The sequence below is a fragment of the Lissotriton helveticus genome, chromosome 1_1, assembly GCF_964261635.1.
Source record: "Lissotriton helveticus chromosome 1_1, aLisHel1.1, whole genome shotgun sequence".
NCBI lineage: Eukaryota > Metazoa > Chordata > Amphibia > Caudata > Salamandridae > Lissotriton > Lissotriton helveticus.
In genome coordinates, this window is record NC_136057.1 from 747,673,839 (window position 1) to 747,694,147 (window position 20,309).

Sequence of the window (20,309 nt, forward strand, 5' to 3'; positions counted from 1 at the left end):
GCCAATGATATCTTGGCTCTATTATATTCTGTAGAAAGATACCAAAACAGATGCTTCTTTAAACATTTTATACAGTAGTGTGACCATACTGGGTTTTTTAAATGTATAAAATTCTATTGAGAGACCTTCTCCTGGGACCTTTCCCGAGACTATCTCGTCAATACCTACTGCGCCTAAGGTGTCCCTGTGAACATCCGTAAGATATGGCACTGTGCGATTTTGCACAAAAATGCCTTTCCAGGTTCTGTCTTGGAAGGATTACAATCTGTATAATGTCCAGTAATTGGACATAAAATCCTCCATCATGTCAATTGGATTAGTCAGCAGCTGTTAGAACTGGGGGTCTCTAGTTGGCAATGGTTCGCACCTTTGTCCAAATAGGGACCCTTGCTTCTAGTCACAGTAAGGGGGCTACACTCCTAAAATAACCCCTGCTCAACCCTGTGGTAGGTTGGCATGAGCAGGCAGTGTGTAAAGCATTTGTGAACACATACCATAATACAGCGAAAACACTACAGATGGACACTACACATGTTTTTATAAAAATAAGTATTCTTTATATAGACTTAACACAAGACCCAAACCACAATGTTTTGGCATTGTAAATGACAAAGCTATTAATTTCGCTAGTTTCAACCAACACATAAATAAAAAATTTGTCATTTACAAGACCAATAGCTCAAACTTTCCTAATGCGAGACCTATTGCATTGCAAAGGCTTGTGTATGTATACATTTTAATCAGACACCAGTCTTTTCTTGCCTTCTGCCCCCTGATTGTGCTGCTTTTCTTGCCTTCTGCCCCCTGATTGTGCCGTTTTTCTTGCCTCTGTTCCCCTGATTGTGCCGTTTTTCTTGCCTCTGTTCCCCTGATTGTGCCGTTTTTCTTGCCTTCTGCCCCTGATTGTGCCGCTTTTCTTGCCTTGTGTGTGTGTGGCTCTGTGTGTGGCTGTGTGTGGGGCTCTGTCTGTGTGTGTGGGGCTCTGTCTGTGTGTGTGGGGTGGCTAGCTTTTTTTGTAGGTGGCTCTATGTGTGGGTGGCTCTGTGTGTGTGTGTGTGTAGGTGGCTGTGTGTGTGTGTGTAGGTGGCTCTGTGTGTGTAGGTGGCTCTGTGTGTGTGCGTAGGTGGCTCTGTGTGTGTGTGTGTAGGTGGCTCTGTGTGTGTGGGTGGCTCTGTGTGTATGACTCTGTGTGGGTGGCTCTGTATGTGTGTGTGGGTGGCTTTGTGTGGGTGGCTCTGTGTGGGTGCAAAAGCAATAGGTCTCACATTTGCGAGCGATTAACCTATTGGCATTGTAAATGACAATGCCATTTATTTATGTTTTAAAAACAAAAACATTAAAAAAAATAATGTCATGAGCAATGCCAATAGCTCTAACTTTAACAATGCCGAGACCATTGCATTGTAAATTCTTGTTATAAAATATTTAGTACAAATCTGACTTTACCAATGAATTAGGAGTCTAAAACGTATTTTAAAAGTCCATGAATTCATTTTGTAGGTGTTTCTGTAGCACATGTAACCTTATTTAAATGTACAACTTTATGCCCAATGCTTTTTTATGAAACAGTTAACCCTGATACAGTAAAAATAGCGTTCGAGACAATTTCACTCTAAGGACATCTTACTTTTAAATTCCATGCATCCTGCCCTATTGAGTAATACAGCCGACTTAGGGATGACTTGTTAATATTTAAAAGGCAAGTTTAGGTCTAATATGACACACACAGAAGGGCTACAGTAGTTGGACGGCCATCATGTTTTGGTCTGTCACTCTAGTGGTGACAATGTGTGCTGCAGTCCACTAGTCACATTTAGCTTACTGGCCCTGGGTGCACCCTGTACTAAATACCAGGGATTTACAGGTAAATTAAATATGCCAAATACAAGTATAGCCATTTTAGCATGTTTTAGGGGTCACAGCACAGGAACAGGTGCTGAGTTAGCAGAGTTTTAGTGAAGAGAGTAAATAAAAACAGCTGCGTTAGTTCACAAACCTGGATGAACATGCAAAAAGAGCCATTTTCCTACAAGAGGACATGCCTAGAAGTAGGCATGACTTGTATCATTGAACTTGCGGAGACTTATGTACTGCATCATCCATTTACTTTTGTATAGCAAAATCCAAATATTTCCAAGTCTTAGATTATGGCAATAACCCCAGAACTAATTAAACTAATCTCTACAAAAAGAAAAATCTGTTGAAGTGATGCCCACATTGCCCCAATAAATGTCTCACTTGAATATTCCCTCACCCAAATTCTAGGAAGACACAGTTCCTCTAGTAAAACAATGTTGAATGATAGCAAGGAGATATACAGGTACCTGTTTACATGCCATTAGACTTACTTGCTTAGCAGAATGTCACAGATATTTACAGAATGAAGTTGTTGAAGCCAAATACATGCTGACCTTTCTTCCAGCATCTAGACACCATAACTATATTTCATCCAAGTAAGAGAGGTTGGTCAAAGGAAAGAGAGGACTTCTCCCAAGTCCTCCTCACCTAACCTATAGAACACATGTTGTATTTGGGCAGCCAAGTAGTATTGCTCCAGACCAGGTACCACCAGACCTCCCTCCTCCAATGGTAGCAACATATGGACTCTGGTCTGCCCCTCCACCCCGATCAGAGAAGTCAGGAGAGTGTGCAACCTATGAAAGACAGCCGGGTCAGCATGTCAAAGATATGCTAGATAACGTAGAGTCAACGAGGCAGAAACACCATCTTCGCAACAGCCAGATGGCCCATGAGAGACAGCAGTAGGGAAGTCCAGAATTGCACCGATGAGCGTAGTCCCACAATGACCCTCTCTATATTGCATTGATTTCGCCTTTTTGAGGTATGTGCTATAACTGAGCTGAAGGAGTCCAACTCCCATCTAAGGGGAACCAGCAGCAAATCCCCCTCTCCACAGGCAGTCAGAGACCTTAGCAGGAACATGAGGGGTTTACCATAATTGCGATAGATGCCTGATAGTTCCCCAAAAGCAGTTAAATACAATAACAGGATAGGTAGAGACTGCTGGGGAGATAAGACGTAAAAATGAGTATCGCCTGCATATAAGAACACCAAGTGGCTGATGCCTACCACCCTAGTCCCCCATTTTGCTATATGTTGCCAGATCTGAACAGCAAGAGCTCCAGTGCTATAACAAAAAGGAGGGGGGATAGTGGACATCCCTGGTGCATGCCCCTCACCATCTCCCTAAGTGTAGAATACCTCCTTCCCACCCTTACCCAAGCAGTGGCCGTAATACACAATAGACATACCCAGGAACAAAAGTGGGGTTTGAACCCAGTTGCTTCCAACATTCATGTGAGATATTAAGTGTTTCGAAGGCTTTAGCTATGTCTATTGACACCACAGCCAGTTCTTCATCGCGACCTTCCCTCTCATGTAGAACATGAATTAGGTGCCGCAGGTTCATTGAGGTACTGCGACCAGGCATGAATCTGCATTGGCCTGCATATATCAGTTGGGTAATGACTAGGGCGGAGCAGAAGGGCATTCACTTTACAAAGTACCTTAGTGTCTGTACTGGTCATTGTGAATGGCCTGTACGCTGAGGGATCCAACAGGTCTCCTCCAGGCTTCTATAGCATTGAAATGGTACTCTCTCTCATAGACGCTGGAAGCAAACCCCTCTCACGCTCATCTAAGTACTTCTCTAATAGATGCTGTGTAAGCACCAATTAATAGGTCTGGTAAAACCTGCAGGGATTCCATCACAACCCAGCACCTTGCCCCCAGTAATTATCCTAAAACCGTACGAACCTCCTCCAATGTGAGGACTGCATCCAAGTCCTGAGCATCCAGATCTTCCTGCTGCGGTAGTGGCAATGACACCAGAATGGTCTCAGCCGGCGCTTCAGAGGATGGAGCAGGGTCTCAGAATGCCTGTTCCAAATAAGTTTGCAATGAGACCGCTATACCCTCCTGTGTATATTGCACTCAATGGATCTGAATGTATGATTTGCGCCATACTGTTTTTTTATATTAAGTAGTTATAAATAAAGGTGGCTAACCATATCCACAGCACCAGGGATTAAACCTGAACAGTGAGATATGATCAAAATAACTAAGCTTAGTATGTATGGTCCCAATTGTTTTTTTCCTGTCAGCTCATTCTAGAATTGAATCTGTGTGACAGGACACGATATTTTCTCAGGTCAGTTAGATAATTATATACTTAATTTTATTGCCTTATTGTTTTACTGTTAGTATTGCTTTTAACATTATTAACAGTATGGATGTGTCGCCAGTAGTACTATCATAATTCTTATTGCCATCATTATGGTTGCTAATAATGATGATTATTATTATTACTACTATTTAACACCACATGTAGCACTTTACTATTAGGCTAAATGTTAATCTAAATAGTACTGAGCAAGAAAATGAACTTCATGAAGATTACACAGGTCGATGCTTCTTATTTATTTATTTATTGCTGGCCACAGTGGTTGCAATACTACCCTTATTCACATTCGTGTCTTTGGATTCTTATTTCAGTGTTCAGCTCACTGCAGCTCTAGTTTACAAAGAAAAGTAACTCACTGCTTGGATGTGATGCCTAATCGAAACCATTACACTAAAGGACTACGACCAGTATTTTACAAAACATGTCCCGTTCGTCCTCTTGCATTTATGCGTAAATGCACAGACAAGGATTGTCTGCACACAGCGACTTGGAAAGTTGGCAAATGGAGCGAGGTTAGTAACCATGTGTAAATTCTACTCTGTCATCGTGAATCAAAGTTTTGTTAGGACTTTGCAAGAATAGCTAGGAGGCTGCCTAAATATATAATACTGTATGTATGCGTTTAACAGTTGTATATCACTGAATTGTTTCCCACTTGTCACTGAATCCAAATTGTATATTTTATGTCCATTACTCTGTTCAAGAAAGGACTGAAGACCTATCTTTTTAACATCAATGTATAGGGTCTCCCTCCACTCTTTATTCTCCCTCTCCGCGCCAGGATACTATTTTTTTAGTAACAGAGCGCGCTATAAAAGCCTATAATAATACTAATAATAATGTCGTCAGTTGACACAATACAGGTTTTGTAGGTTCTTGCCACGAAAGGTTACCTTTAGTTTCCAGAAGCAATGAAGTAGTTAAAATGGGGGCCTACATATCCAGGGAAACATTACATGAGATACCTGCCACCCCAGAAAATATTCCCAGTCAAAACAACTGAAAAAAGCATTGGAATCTCCAGTAGATTTAACTTGTAACTGAAAGTGACCCCTCACTATTGGTGAGTTTAGGTCTCCATAATTCTTACATGAAATCTGTCACCTATTCATCCACCCACTGAGTCAGTCTTAAATTCAAATTAAAATGTACTTACCAATTAGCATTGAATTACAGACACAAACGCAATAAGCATATACAAGATATATTAAAAGAATAAAATAAAAGAAACCCTGTGCCACTGCTTAAACGTGGAAGAGATATGCCTGCCATAAAGAATGGAAATAAGTATATCAGGGGCCGACCATCTTGCAATGGTCTTGTAAATAGTGTTTGGTTGCAATTTCACAAAGAAAATATAGGAGGCCCCCTAATTTAAAGGTCTGGGACCAGGGGAATGAAGTTAGAAAAAATTAACGTCCCCAATGTCTATTCCTAACGTGGAAATAGTGTAAAGGGAATTGGTACCCACTACCAGTATCTAATGGCACAACCACCACCTGTATATTTATATAGAGGAAACCTCAAACAGATAACAACGTACTATAGTATTTGGACCAGTGACAGCATAAAAAAGTTTCTACGGCAAATAAGTTTTTACAAAACTGTAGTATAAAATTAAACATGAATTTATTGCACTTCATAGGTATTTAAAAACATACAATTATTGTACATACAACATAATTATGAAAAAATACAATGTTACACAATGGTTAAAAATTGTTCATGAGAACAAAAGTCGACGCGGCGTTTCGGTTAAAAACCTTCTTCAGGACAGTTTCTATAAAGAAACACAAAATTACTAAATGATAATAACATAATATATACACAGAACCTATGAACACATGTTAATTAATTACTTGATCTAACTGTCACAGATTTGCAATTATGGAAGAGATACAAATCGCCAAAATAGAGGTTTTACATGCTTGAACGTGCCTCAATCCATTATTAATAAACAGGCTTTATTTGATCTGACGTTCATCATAGTTAAACAGTAAAAGGCAATCTGATATTTCCTATTTCTAAAGATTCAGCGAAAGGCAATATGATGTTTCCTATTCCAAAAAATCCAGCGAAATCAGATATATGCATGCATTTGGTGTCTACAAAATAACAGTACTTTTACTAACTCACTTTGTTATGGTGGTTGTGTCAAGAGTCACGTGGGGTTTCTGATTAATGGAGTAAAGAATACCTAAAGGATTTTTTGGGGTGCTCATTACAGTTATAGTACGAGATAGTAAAATACACGAGGTCTACGTATCTTACCTCACAACGTATCTCTATGTGTATCTCCCTCAGGTTTTCTTCTGAGGTCATGTATCAGACTAGTGTCCTGGTTTGGGTACACCTTCGATACGACAAGTACCCCACTACATCAATCTGGGTATACTTGTAATTGATTTTATCTGAAGAGTTAGAGAAATTTTTTGATTACAAAATATATACATGATAAGGAGGCACCCTTTCTCTACTTTATAAATGATGGGTCATGAATAGAGTAGTACCTTGATTTTAGATATCATGGATCTGTACTGTGTCGGAGGGGCCACCGGTTAGCTTTATGATGCTCTTTTGATACTAAGGAAATAATAAAAAGAATACTCCAATAACTCTTATTTTTTTAAAAACCACCATTGTTGTGATCTTGTTGGGTTTTCTTAATAATAAGAGGAAACTCACCGAGCATAGGGACTTAATCAATCGCCGCAGCCGCGTGCTGAATATGCTTCGTCTGCAGTTTTTAGTTGTGGGATGATCCTCACGTTGTCTTAATAGTATGTTAAACAATGAGATATTTCATTATGTTCTTTCATTTGTTTTTACATACTTTAAGATACCAGTATACTGCTTAAATGGACCTGTTCAAAATTTCCAAAGCTATGATTTATACAGAACAAATCATTTTAAAAAACCCAAGATATGTGGATAATAGTACTAAGGTTGTGGATAATCGTACTATAGTTGCATTGTATGAATTTCAAAATGTATATGGCAAATAGCAGCCCTATATTATATTGGGTAGATTACGCTCACAATGGAAAATAATTTATTATGTTTGTAATCGTTGTAAGTTTTGCTTTAAATTGACAATAGGATTGCCACTAGGTATAATGCATCACGCTAGCTGGTTTAAAATCGATGCTAATGATAGAAGCGTCTACATAATCTATCTCATAGGACCTCAGTGCAGTATCGTATCAGTCATTCTCACCCGAGTTGCAATGTTCGGCCTCCCTGCTCCTCCGTTCACAGCTTCCAGGGGTTCTGTTTGTTTCAATGAAAAACAGCATGGCACACCAAATCCGTATTTAAATAGAAAGAGACTTCCTATTGGTCAATGTGAACAACAGACCTATTGGTTGCTGTGTGGTCACATGATCGCAGTTTTTTGAAGACTGTTTCATGTTATCTATAAAGTGACGAGAATCGCGGAAAAAAGTTTACATGGAAACTTGAACTGCATAAAGTTTTTTACTCACTTCACTGATGGTTTCCAAATAACATGATGTCTCCCGTCATCCCGATCGTTTACTATTGTTATCCCACGTATGGTGAAAACTATAGATAACAAGCATTTGCAATGCAATAGGTCTCGCATTAGGAAAGTTTGAGCTATTGGTATTGTAAATGACAAATATTTTATTTAGGTTTTCTTTTTGAAAATAGCGAAAATAATAGCTTTGTCATTTACAATGCCAATAGTTATAACTTTCGCAAATGTGACACCTATAGCATTTGTAATGCAATATGTGTTGTATTTACCTGACTTACATATATTGATATTACAAATAACATTAGGCTTTTAATTTTTTTAAATAATGAATACTTAAATAAAAGTAATTTTAATTTATAATGGCAATAGCTTAAACTTTTGTAAATAACTTTTGTGAAGATTATGTTCAGTGTATTTTATTGTGACGAAAATCCAAGAACAGAAGTGAAATATTAACATCTTTTTGTTACATTTGTAATAAAGCTTGAAACATTGAGAGAACATATTTAGACCAGTTGTTGTTGAATGGTTGCACAGATTGATGCTGTGGTGGCGCTGAGTGATGTTGTGATAGAGAACGAGTGATGCTGTGGCGTCCAGTGATGCTGTGGTAGCGCATAGTGATGTTGTGGTGCCCCTGAGTGATGCTGTGGTGCCCCTGAGTGATTATATATATATATATATATATATATATATATATATATATATATATATACATATATATATATATATATATATATATATATATATATATATATAGCTCAAAAAAGTATGGTGCACTCACAAGGTATGTCTGTTGCCACTTTAATCTGAAAAGACGTGTTTGATGCATTTTAAATGGCATTAACTGTGCATGCAATGAGTTGTACTTAATTGGAGAACATTGAAAAAGGCATTATCGCTGAAACGCGTCTGTTCAGATTAAAGTGGCAACAGACATACCTCGTGAGTGCACCATACTTTTTTGAGCTGTGGATATTTCGTGAGTCCTCCGTCACGCCCGGAAGCACCCGCTGAGAGTTCAGCGCCTATTTGGTGGGTTTTTGGAGCAGGATCTTTTGTAAGATCCCATAGGCGAGACCTATTGGCTATGCCAATGCTTGTTTATAGTCCTGCTGCATGCCTGCTTCCTTCCATGGCTGTGCCTCAATGTCTGTCTGCATCTGTCTTTCTCGCAGACTCACTCACCTTCTCGGTGCTGAATTTAGATTAATAAAGGATTTGTGTGGTGCGTCGGCTGCTTCTGTGGCCGAATAATGAATATTATCTGTTTGTTGATGGCACCACACTTTGAGCCTTTGGAATATTCACACATCACATGCCATACTTACTGTGTCAGTATGGCGCACAATTTAAGGCCACGTATAGTGAAACATAAGTAGGTAACCTATGCACACTGCCACCGCCTTCTCCTGGTGACGATGCATGCCCGCTATCCATCTTTGCTCAGGGGTCCTCTGTCTCGCGATCCCACCCTTCCCGTCTGGTGTCGGAGGCAGGCCTGTCCTTTGACCCTTTCACAGACTGCTCAGTTCACCGGGCATCAGCATGTCCTTGCACAGCATTTCTTTTTTTGTTTTACCGAGCAGGTCGTGCCCACCATTGTCCGGCGCCTGTCATCCTTACTGTGTGGCCTTCCTTCTGTATCATACTGCTTCAGTAGCTCGCCTTACTTGGGAAGGTCTCTGAGAATGGGGAACAGTCCAGAACAATGCCTGGTGAAGATAAGCCTCCTGCTCACTGAGCAGTGACACCCCCTCTCTAATCCGAAAATCTCCCCGTACCTCTGATATTTTGGCTGCATTTTCCTAAGCCTCATAATTAGTTAAATCGGCTCCTGCAGTCAAAGGGAAGCGTCTGCACACTCCACTGCTCTGTGACGGATTCAAAGATGGCGGCGATTAACGCAGCCGAGGCACTGGGTGGCTAATTGGATAAGCTTTAATCTTCACACCAGCAAAGCTCGACGGGCCGCGGATCAGAGGCCGGAGGAAGTTTACACGGCGCCCTGAGGGAAGGTAGTCCGCCAACACATCGGAAAGATTACCGCTCTGGGCAGATTGGCTGTCATGACCAGAACCAGATTAAGAGTGCTTCCAGAGATCACTTCCTTTTTTTTAAAGATGTTTTGGTAAAGGAAGTTGATTGCTTAGTCAAATTGTTTTATAGATGATGTCCGTTCCTGTGCAGCCCCCGGTTTACGAGAGAGAGAGCAGTTGTTTGTGCAAAACAACAGGCTTTATAATAATGTGGGATTTACCTAGATGTTGTGATGTATGCGGAGATCTTTGCTTCAGACCCTGTGATTTCTGGTTCATAAAACAGCGGTTTACCGAGGGAACTAAAGCATTTCCCTGTAGTGAGCCAGTCAATCTCCGTTTATTGTATAATTAATTAAAAGCATTACAGTGTATATGCATAAGTCAAATTTACGATAAATAATCCACGCAAAAGCAAATTCATTAATACGTATTTTTTTTTTTTAAAACATGGATTAAACCGTTACCACAGACATGCTTAAAAACAGAAAAAAATGCACAAAGAAGCCTTTTAAAGGAGATATATTGTGTGTTGCTTTTAAAGCTCTAGATATAAACAAGTACAATAAAAACTCACCGCCGCAGCCCGGCTTGAACAGGAAGCCAGGCAACCTGTGTTGGGACGGGGGCGGGCCGCAAAAAGACAGGAAGCAGACGGGAGCCTACCCCGCGCTCCTGTGCTGAAGCGCTCCTGTGCCCGTCAGCCGGAAGATTTGCGTGTCAGCTAGCGGGGCTCCCATGCTCGTGGAGAGCCCCGCCTGCTGCTGAGGATGACCCGCGGCCTGCCGCTGCCTGCCGAAGGAGAGAGGGACACATGAAAAGAACTCGGTGAGTGGGGTGTGAGGGAGGGAGGTGGGGGGGACATGTGCGCACGTGTGTGTGTGCGAGTGTGTCTGTGTGTGTGTGTGTGTGTGTTTGTGCCTGTGTGTGCGCGTGTGTCTGTGTGTATGTATGCATGTATGCTTGCATGCATGCGTGTGTAAAAAGATCCGATGACTGGTGGGGGGATGTAAAGTGAAAGTAAGCAGCGCGCGTGTGTTTCAGTCTGTGTGGTGGCTGGCTGTGTGCGCACGCGTGGACGTTCGCGCACCCAAATCCGTCTGCTTTCAAGCTCGTAACACCCTCTTGTCCTCCTTCCCTCGTGACAGGCAACATTAGGTCTCCAGCTGTACCCGCTCGACCTAAAAAGGCGCTTAGCTATTCAGATACCGTTATAGGTATGTCAATATTCTTACCTATTCTTTGTAACTCGTGTGTAGCGAGTGTTGTGGTTGCTGTACCCTGCTCTTGGTTCACAACAAACAAAACTTTATTGTTAATCACTGATGTAACATGATTTTTGATTCAGTTTCATTAGTATTTTATAAAGCAGTCCAGTTATAATATTTCGTTTATAACCTGACACTTCATGCTGTTTCCAGAGGGAGAGCATCTTTAACAAAGTTAATATAAAGAGTTCATATATCTAATTTTACGGCTCAATTCAGTTGTCTGTTTGAAAAGAAATATTTGGAACTCACATATATTTAGTCAATTGACTATGCGTTCCCAATCTTCTCGACTATTCAGTCCTGATCTCACACTGTTAAACCTAGACATGAAATACTGTTCACGTTTCTTACGCTTTTGATTAAGGTCTCCCCCTCTCGCATTTAAGGTGACTACTTCCAGGAAGCACCACTGAAATTCATTGATATCGTGAACCATTGTTTTCCAATGGTCAGTGAGGGGTGCACCTTTTTTTTGGTTCCGTATCGCAGATTTGTGCTCATTCATGCGGATGCGTACCTCACGTGATGTCTCTCCGATATAGATTAGGTCACATGGGCAGTCTATCATGTAAATAACATTTTTTGAGCGACAATTCATAAAACTTTTTATTGCTACAGAGACATTTTTATTTCTGATAGTATTTCCCTTGATAATGTCCTTGCAATTGACACACCCTGAGCAAGCGAAAGTCCCGGCTGGTAAAGGCGCTTTGTCTATACTCTGTTGGGTGGAAGTGTTGATGTCTCTGTATGTTTGCACTATGCTGTTGCGAATAGTACGGTTTCTACGGAAGGGAAACATCGGTTTAGGTAGATTCTTTTGTTGTTTATCATTAATAAGGTGCCAGTTCCTATTTATGATATTCTTTAGTTTATTGCTCACTGAATTGTAGTTGGTAACAAAAACCAGAGGTTGGGAATTTGGATCAATTTTCTCTTTGTTACTGAGTAGACTATCTCTGTCGTAATATTTTGCCCGTTTGTATGCGTGCCTCACCATACGTTTGGGGTATCCTCTGTCTACGAATTTATTCTTAAGAACCATTGCGTGTTTATCAAAGTCTTGAATCGTTGTACAGTTGCGTTTTAATCGCAAGAACTGACCAAAGGGAATATTATTAATTTGACAGGGAGGATGGTTGCTGGTGAAGTGGAGCATGGTGTTCTTATCAGTAGGTTTGGTGAAGAGCTCTACATTAATGCATCCATTGACATGTTTTATGATTAGATCAAGAAATTCACATTGCTCTCTGTCAGTGTGGGATGTAAATTTAAGATTATCGTCTGCCAGGTTGAGCCAACAGATAAATTCATTAAGCATATCTAATGAACCCGTTAATACGAAAATAACGCCGTCGATGTAACGGGACCACTCAGTGATATTTTCAAAGAAAGGTGCCAGGTTATTATAGATATGCTTTTCTTTGAACCTTGAGACATAAAGGCAAGCCAGACTGGGAGCACAGGTGGCTCCCATGCTGGTCCCTTTAGTCTGCTTATATAAATCCCTATTGAATAGGAAAATATTGTTCTTTAGCACCAAGGATATGCAATCTACAATGAAAATTTCATGGGCATTGGGGTCTCTGTCATCAACACTAAGCATAGATCTAATTGTTTCTATCGTGGCATCCTGTGGAATGTTTGTATAAAGTGCCTCGATATCCAGTGTTACCAAGAATTGGGTTTCAGGATTGAATACGAAACCTTCCAATTTTTGTATAATCGCTGTAGTGTCCTTGATGTATGCCTTTTGGGTCACAACAAGTGGCTGTAAAAAAACATCTACATATTTGCTCAATGGCTCTGTAAGTGAGCCAATGCTGGAGACAATGGGGCACATGGGTGGATTGATAATACTCTTATGAACTTTAGGAAGCCCGTACAAAGCTGGAATAGTGGGATTGGTGTTGATAAGGAAGGTGAATTCTTCGTCACAAATTACCTCATCTTCTTTGGCATGTTGTAAAAGGCTTTTAATTTTAGTTTTCAGAAGAGACCACTCATTAAGATTGGAAGATTCATAGTGAACCTTATTGTGTAGTAGGGAGTACATTCTGTCATTGTAATCTGAGTTATCCATGACTACAATACCCCCACCTTTATCAGCTGTCTTAATTGTTAGGTCAACATTATTTTGTAATGCTGAAAGTGCTGTAGCCTCCTCTCTAGTGAGATTATGTTTAGTCCATTGTTTCTGTTTTAACAGGTTATCTACACTTTTGTCCACACTGCGCTCGAATGCCTCAATGTCCTTAGGTACCATGTTAATGTTGGGAGTCCAAGAAGATTTATTTTTCAAGCCGGATTTATTAGCCCTAATCTGCTTTTCTTTTCCTTTAAAAAAGGCTGCCAGACGGATCTTTCTAAAGAAACTCTGGAGGTCTCTTTCGAGAGAATATCTGTCAATAGTTGCAGAGACAGCAAACCCTAAACCTTTCTCTAAGAGGGTGATTTCACTATCTGACAGAATATAGCTAGAGAGATTTATGATGGGTGCTTTCTTTGAATTGGCTAATCCCAATTTTTCTGACTCCTGGTGTGAGGACGTCGAAGGAATTGGGGAGTTGGGTTGTAGCTGCCCCGTCCCCTTCCTTTCCCTCACTGTTGGCCAAAACTCTGTTGGCGCGAGTCCAAAAAAGAAAGCCCTTCTTTGTTAGGACCTGCAGATGTCGCCTTCATGTTCCTCCCATCATTTTGACATTCAGCCTCTGATTCCGAGCTGGTATACGATGTGTCAAAGAACCTAACCCTTTTTTATTGGGTGATTGTGAGGTTGATTTTGCCACTGTTTACGTGGCTGGTATGTGTCCCTAGGTCTATCGTAATAGTCTTGCTGAAGGTATGGGTAAACATACCCTAATTTGTAGTTTTGAATATCTTTGCGCAATTTATTAGTCTTTTTATTGGTTAAGTAGTCGCTATAGCCTGCTACATCTTTTTGAATTTCTTCTAGTTTTTGTTTGGCATCTAATAGTGCCGTGTTATCATTTAGTCTGGCTTCTAAGTCTTCGATATCCTTGCGTTCTATCACAAGGATCTTGAATGCCGTCTCGATTATAAGAAGCATCCAATCACGGCTGCAGCGATTGGCGATCAAAGTCCAATTTCAAACAGCATGTTCTCCAATTTAGAAGGTGTCATGGGGTTCATGGAAAAGCCCAGACCATGGCATTCTTTCAGTTTCATTTATTGGTGCAGACAGACCTGATCAAAAGATATACAGTCTTGTGATAGAAATAATAAATAGAGTTTTATATCTTCTGAGTCGCCCTCTCTGCAAACAGTGGCGTGGGGGATTTTCCCTTCTTCTCTTTCTTTGCCTCTGAGCATTACCATCAGGGAAAATAGATATGGAGGGACTTTTAGAAATCATGCTCTGTCTACTCCAGATTACCTCCACAGCACCAGAAGTACAGACTGAATATCAAGTGTTTTTCTCCAGTGTTTAGTTCGTAGGGTACCTTAGCGTAAAAAAAAGGAAAATATTGGTGGAGGCAATAGGGACTGCCATTTCCTACAGCGTGAAATGACAATGATAGAGGAGATAAATAAATGGAAAGAAAATAGGTGAAAAGATGGTAAGTGTTCCGAAATGGTGCTTTTTTAACATGCTTCTAATTATCTTGTGCTCCCCTTTAGTACTGTTTAGTCCAACATGAAGGATTCGACCTCCGATAACATGGGTCCCCCTAAAGTCCCACTAAGTAACCCTGTGCTCCTGCCCACCACCCAAGTTGCCGAAAAGCCCCCTTGACATTTGCCTGAGACCGTGACTCGGTCCATGAGTCACAGCAGTCTTGTCCTGTGCGCCTGTCCCTGGGGCTCTCTGGGCATTAGCCTCCTCTCCTGAAGAGTGGAGCAGTTGCTAGTACACGCTCTCCTCCGGCCTCCTCGTCTTTGAGTCCCTCGCCAGCTTGTTCCGGCTTCCCCTTCTGGTTTCTTCTCTGCTGGTCTTCTCATCACAAGTCTGGAATTCACCGTCTTCGCTGCTCTTCATACTCTGTCCTTTGATCAGCTCCTCTCATCCGGGTGGCCTATGACTCATCCTGAGGTCATCAGAGGGATTGACCAGCACAGCCACTAGAACACTTTCCAATGACAGCCCGGACCCGCTGAGGAACGTAGCGAAGCTGTAACCTGTGGTCAAGGAGGGCTTCCGATCACAGAAGGGTAAAACAGTAATACACTATATATTGTGCCATTCCAAGATGATACTGTTTAGGGAGTTGCACTACACACTATAAAACCAACATGTCTCTGAGTCTTTCTTTTAACATTTTTCTGTCCACAACATGTAATCATAAAACAGCCACAAACGGGCCTAGCACCCCAGCTGAAGAGCATAAAGCTTCAGATTGGAGGGCTTAAAAATATGCTAAGTTCTCATGGGATTCTGGATTTAATGACCCAGGAGACTTACTTTTTTAATGTTGGGGGACTACTGCACTCCCTGCAACTTCCCACTACATTTAAACAAATGCATGTCTCCAGTCTTAAATGCACTGTAATAGCAATCCACTGATAAAAGCCTATTGGCTCTTCACAAAAATATACAATTCCTACTACCTTTTCAATAACATTTCACTAAAATTGCAGCGATCGAGATGATAGTACCCTTGGCCTATTCCTTAATATATTTGGAGTTGTACCTTTCTCTGCAAAAGAATAAGCTGGGTCTTTGGAGTCTTCAACTAATTTTCCTTAAGGATTCCTATTGATGAGCAATTTAATTTAAATGAAGGGGGAGAAGTTTCATTAAAAGGATCCTGGGTCGTCTTTTAAAACATATTTCAAGGTATAAGTATATTATTATGATTATTGAGATATCTGGAAACAAAGAAATTCCAGACTGAATTGAAAGAAGTTGAGAGGGAGTATGAAGAAGCACCCTCCCTAAAATGCTTGAAAAGGAAAAGCACCTAGGGATTATTGAGAACTATAATCATTAATAGGCATGGAATCACATTGTTAGACCTCAAAAGATGCACCTCCCTATAAAGCAACAAAGTGGACATGAACTTAGCTCAAGAGTTGAGTAAAAAGTGGGGTATGCACGTCCAAACAATCAAATCACAAATAACGAGGACACTTTCAGAGGGAGGATGCAACATTTCAGAGATATCCTTGTACACTATTGTTATGCACCCTTTTGATCATCAAAGGGAATATATTTTGACAGTGGGTTTATCTAGGGTGTCTTGTGAGCAGAGGAATCAGTTGGATGATACAGTACTACAGGAAGCAATATTGCCTGCTGTGCATCTAGAAAGCAAAGATTTTTACTCTACAAATCTTCTGCACTGAGTGTTTGTTGGAGAGGTATCCAACACCAAAACACTTGATTGCTATGGTCATCGTTTATATTACATTTGACACAATACCTCTTTACATGCTTTAACGCAGTCTACTAACTATCTACCCTTAAATGCCCATCGACTTTACCATACAGTTTTGGCATAAAATATATCATGCTTACTGCATTTGTCATACGTTTTCATTATAAACGGATCAGCCCCATAGCCTTGATCATTTGTATGTCACCGTAACCAGCTCTGTCCTATGTTGAGCATACGCTTTGGCACTGCAAAAAGAGCAGAGCAAACACTGTGTTTCAGCAAAAGCATGTAATTAACGTCTACTCAACAAACACCATCCACCTCTTGACTCCAAAATGCGGGTGAAGTTCGGCATTAACTGTGCACAATTCATCTGGCCTTCATGGATCTCAGCTCAACTTTTGACAGCATGATGGCACAGATGAGGGTTGAGCCCGCGCTGGTCTTCTTTTAGTGCAATTTGCATGAGGATCTCTCGGCATCAGTTAGATATGGCCCCATTGGGGTAAGTGTGAAGTCCATCAAGGCCGTATTCTTGCACCTTTTAAATTTATTTTTTACATTAATGAGCTGGAATCCACAAGAAATCTTTGTGTGAGAGAGGAGTTATATTGTTTGTGCATTTTGTGTGGAATTAATTTAACATGGGATTGGCGGGCAACAAAATTTTCCATATTTGATTGCAATGACCCCCAAAATAAAAAAAATCATCGTCTTACAGTCAACATTGATTATAGACAGTAGGCTAAAAAGAATATTCTGCTTTGGTAGGACCATAAACTTTAAAAACAGTTAATGGAATGTCATTAAAAAGTAACAATAAGCCATCTACCCTCAGTATCTGTTTCTTGGGATTTAGTTATACAGTTTAATTTCTTATGACATAAAAGAATTACTCCATTCTTTTTAATAGAGTTTGCTGGGACAAAGACATAACCTACCCAACCACATTTAAGCTTTAAGGCCTCGGTTTCTGTTAGGTGAGTTTTCGGAAGAAGAACTGAATCGGGATCATAGTTTGCTAAATGCGAGCACATTCTCTGCCTTTTTATTGCACTATCAAAACCTTTTACATTCCAGAATATAACTCTGAATGTTAAGATAAGCAAAAATATACATGTCCAGTCTTCTATAACAACAAAATCTTCAAAAATAGCTGAATGAAGAAACGAATAAAAGAGGGAAGGAGTAAAAGTAAACAAATAGTGATTAAGTTATTATTTAAGGAATAGGAGAAGAAAAAAGAAGTAGAGAATGAAGAGAGAAAGAGGACGGGAAGATGATCTGAGTAAAGGAGCCAATAAGTGCCAAACAAATGATGACAGAGAACACATCCCTGATAAGGTTGAACATTAGGTTGTGGTCGATGACAGCACTAGGTGAAGATGGCACAGCAAGGGAGCAAAATCAACGGCAGAGCATGATGGAACAGTATGATAATACAATAGAAAACGAAGAACCTGAAAAGGAAAAAGAGGTTAATTAGCAGAACAAATGTAAATTGAGCAAAATAGCATAGTATAATACATGCAAAATAGAAAAATGCCAAAATCCAGAATTAGCATTTGCAGGAGCGCAGAAAATGCGCTCAAATCATTGAGGGACTTGAAGTTTCCATTGTACTTGTTGAATAAAGGTGAAAAAAATCTTTAAGATCTGCAGGCATAGTGTAGGTAGTTATTATTTTTTTTTAAAGTCACTTTGAAGAGACATGGGTGAAATAATCCGAAGTGAGCACCTAAAGCATGAAGTTGTAGACGAAGGCCAGGGAACTCTTTTCTTCTGGAAGTCATAGCTGTGGAAATGACTTGCAATATGAAAATCTTTTTTCCTGACCGAAGGAGTTGTTTTTCGGACTTTGCTGCTTTGGGGACCTTTCATAAGTCAGTAAATTCAAGAAAGAACATAACTCATCTGGGTTTGATGGAGAAGAGGAGAATTAAGAATGTTGACCTAGTCAACGAGCCCTTTAAATATTCTGTACTGTGGATGTTTGCCAATCAACTAATTGGGGAAAAAAGTAGGTGAAAAAAGAGATGGCATCATTGCCTTTGAGTACCCCTGGAAAACCATAAATACAGTGATTATTACATCTATTTCTGTTTTATAAGTGCTCAGATTGTTGTTCCATTGTTGAGACTCTGGCTTGAACGTGAGTGTTGGTTTCCTCAACAAATGGATGTTCCAGTAAAATAGATGTAGATGATTTGACAGGAGAAGGCAGGTCTTGTTTCAACCACTTATGGGTAGAGCTAGGATGGAGAGAAAGAGAGGATAAGGAGGACTACTTAGGCATAGTTGTATGTACAATGCTTTGTAGTAGGTTGGTTGTCCGCCATTAATGGGGATGATGGCTTCTGAGTTGATGATATTTGTGGATGAAAAGACAATGTATAATTCCTGACTCTGTCCATACATTTTACATGACAGCAATGCCAAAATATACTGAAAGCAATCCAGAGGGACTCCTAACGACCAAATCAACTGAAGGAGAACAAGGATACTCACAAAGTACAATCAGAGGTATATGGAGTACATGCTGAGGAGGTGAACAAATTAACAAAAAGAGTAACAGGAAAGGAAATATCCTTGAAAGGGCAGTCAAATGAGGCAAATTAGTAAGGATAGATTATCTTAATATAAACTGTGTAGCACTCCATTTCAGGGGGGAAACTCCATTGTAAAGCATGTAGAGAACTTAAGATGGCAGCTGCTGTGAAGAGAATTAATGTAGGCACAAATTCAACTTACAAAAAAACGCAGAAACGGCATAAAGAAGAATTTAGAATCTCACCGTAAGATGTAAGTATATTATGTGTTTCTCATGAGGTCAATGTTCAGAGGAGGAGGACCAGTTTCATCGTAATTTGTGTAAGCAAGCATAACTGAGGTGAATATTGAGCAACTAAATAACTGATATAGCAATCAATAGTATATAAGAAACAACACTAAAAAGGGTAGTGAAATACATAATAAATACTAAAGAAAAAGCCTGTCAGAAGAAAAGCGCATCACTGCTGGGTATGGAGAAAACTCCCTTCTGAGCATGAAGAGAAGCTAAAATGGCCACAGCTTATAGGAGAAACCAAGCAATTCACTAAAGCGAAATGTAAAAGTTACTGAAGTACAACCAATAGGAGTTCTCCGCTCACCCAATATTTCAGGAGTAAATTTAGCGATCCATGAGGCCAAATTGAGGGCTAGGAGTTTCCTTGATGGGAAAATGCTCCAACGGTGCGTGGAGCTCCCAGTTCAGGTGGCCATCTTGGCTGGCAGTCAAGCTCCGCCCGTATAAATTTATTATAAAACCGTGCAATAGAAATGAGGAAATATGGCTAGGTCATACACATATTTTATAAAAATTTGGAAGGCTAATGATATAGTCCTGACAAATTCCCCAAACTAGTTAAGACTTCAAAAAGTATGGCAGAAATATGTCTGCACTTAATCAGGTCCTCCATTCTACAGTTACTGCAATATATTGCTTTTAATCAAATGGTAAGGCAGAGCCAATAAACTGCTCGGAATTTCCTTCCTCTACACATTTGTATCTCTCTATATACCCCCTGTTACTCTTGACCTAGGCAGGCACATTTTCAATGCCTCTTACAGGCTCCAAATACAGTCCACAACGTGTAGCCTACTAGTCACCATAGTGAGGAGGGGCCCGATGATGAAGCTTGTCACCATAGTGAGTAAGGATCATCGTACTTTTTAGTGAAGATGTCTTAAGATTTGGGCTTCTTCCTTCTGGGTACCAAGGCCTCATGAGGGGTGAGGGAGGGTCCTAGAATAGTTTTTTCATTATATACCAGGTACTTTGTGTTATAAATATAATTATTGTGTGACATCAATAAAAAAATCAAGAAACTCTATGTACATTTTAAAGATATTGAAAGGACATTAACTTTGTGGTAACATATTCTGTACTAGTTAGTTTTGCTAATGCAGATGTTT

At 40.1% G+C, this 20,309-nt stretch overlaps 1 protein-coding gene across 1 annotated transcript in view; it reads left to right on the forward strand.

Moving 5' to 3' along the window:
* The window catches only part of ADAMTS20 (ADAM metallopeptidase with thrombospondin type 1 motif 20), a 1,463,844-nt gene that overhangs the window by 1,330,121 nt on the left and 113,414 nt on the right, over positions 1 to 20,309 (forward strand). Inside the window, exon 32 of the mRNA XM_078648053.1 lies at positions 4,516 to 4,716. Within this exon, the coding sequence (XP_078504179.1) occupies positions 4,516 to 4,716 (201 nt within the window). The remainder of the gene's footprint in view (positions 1 to 4,515; positions 4,717 to 20,309) is intronic.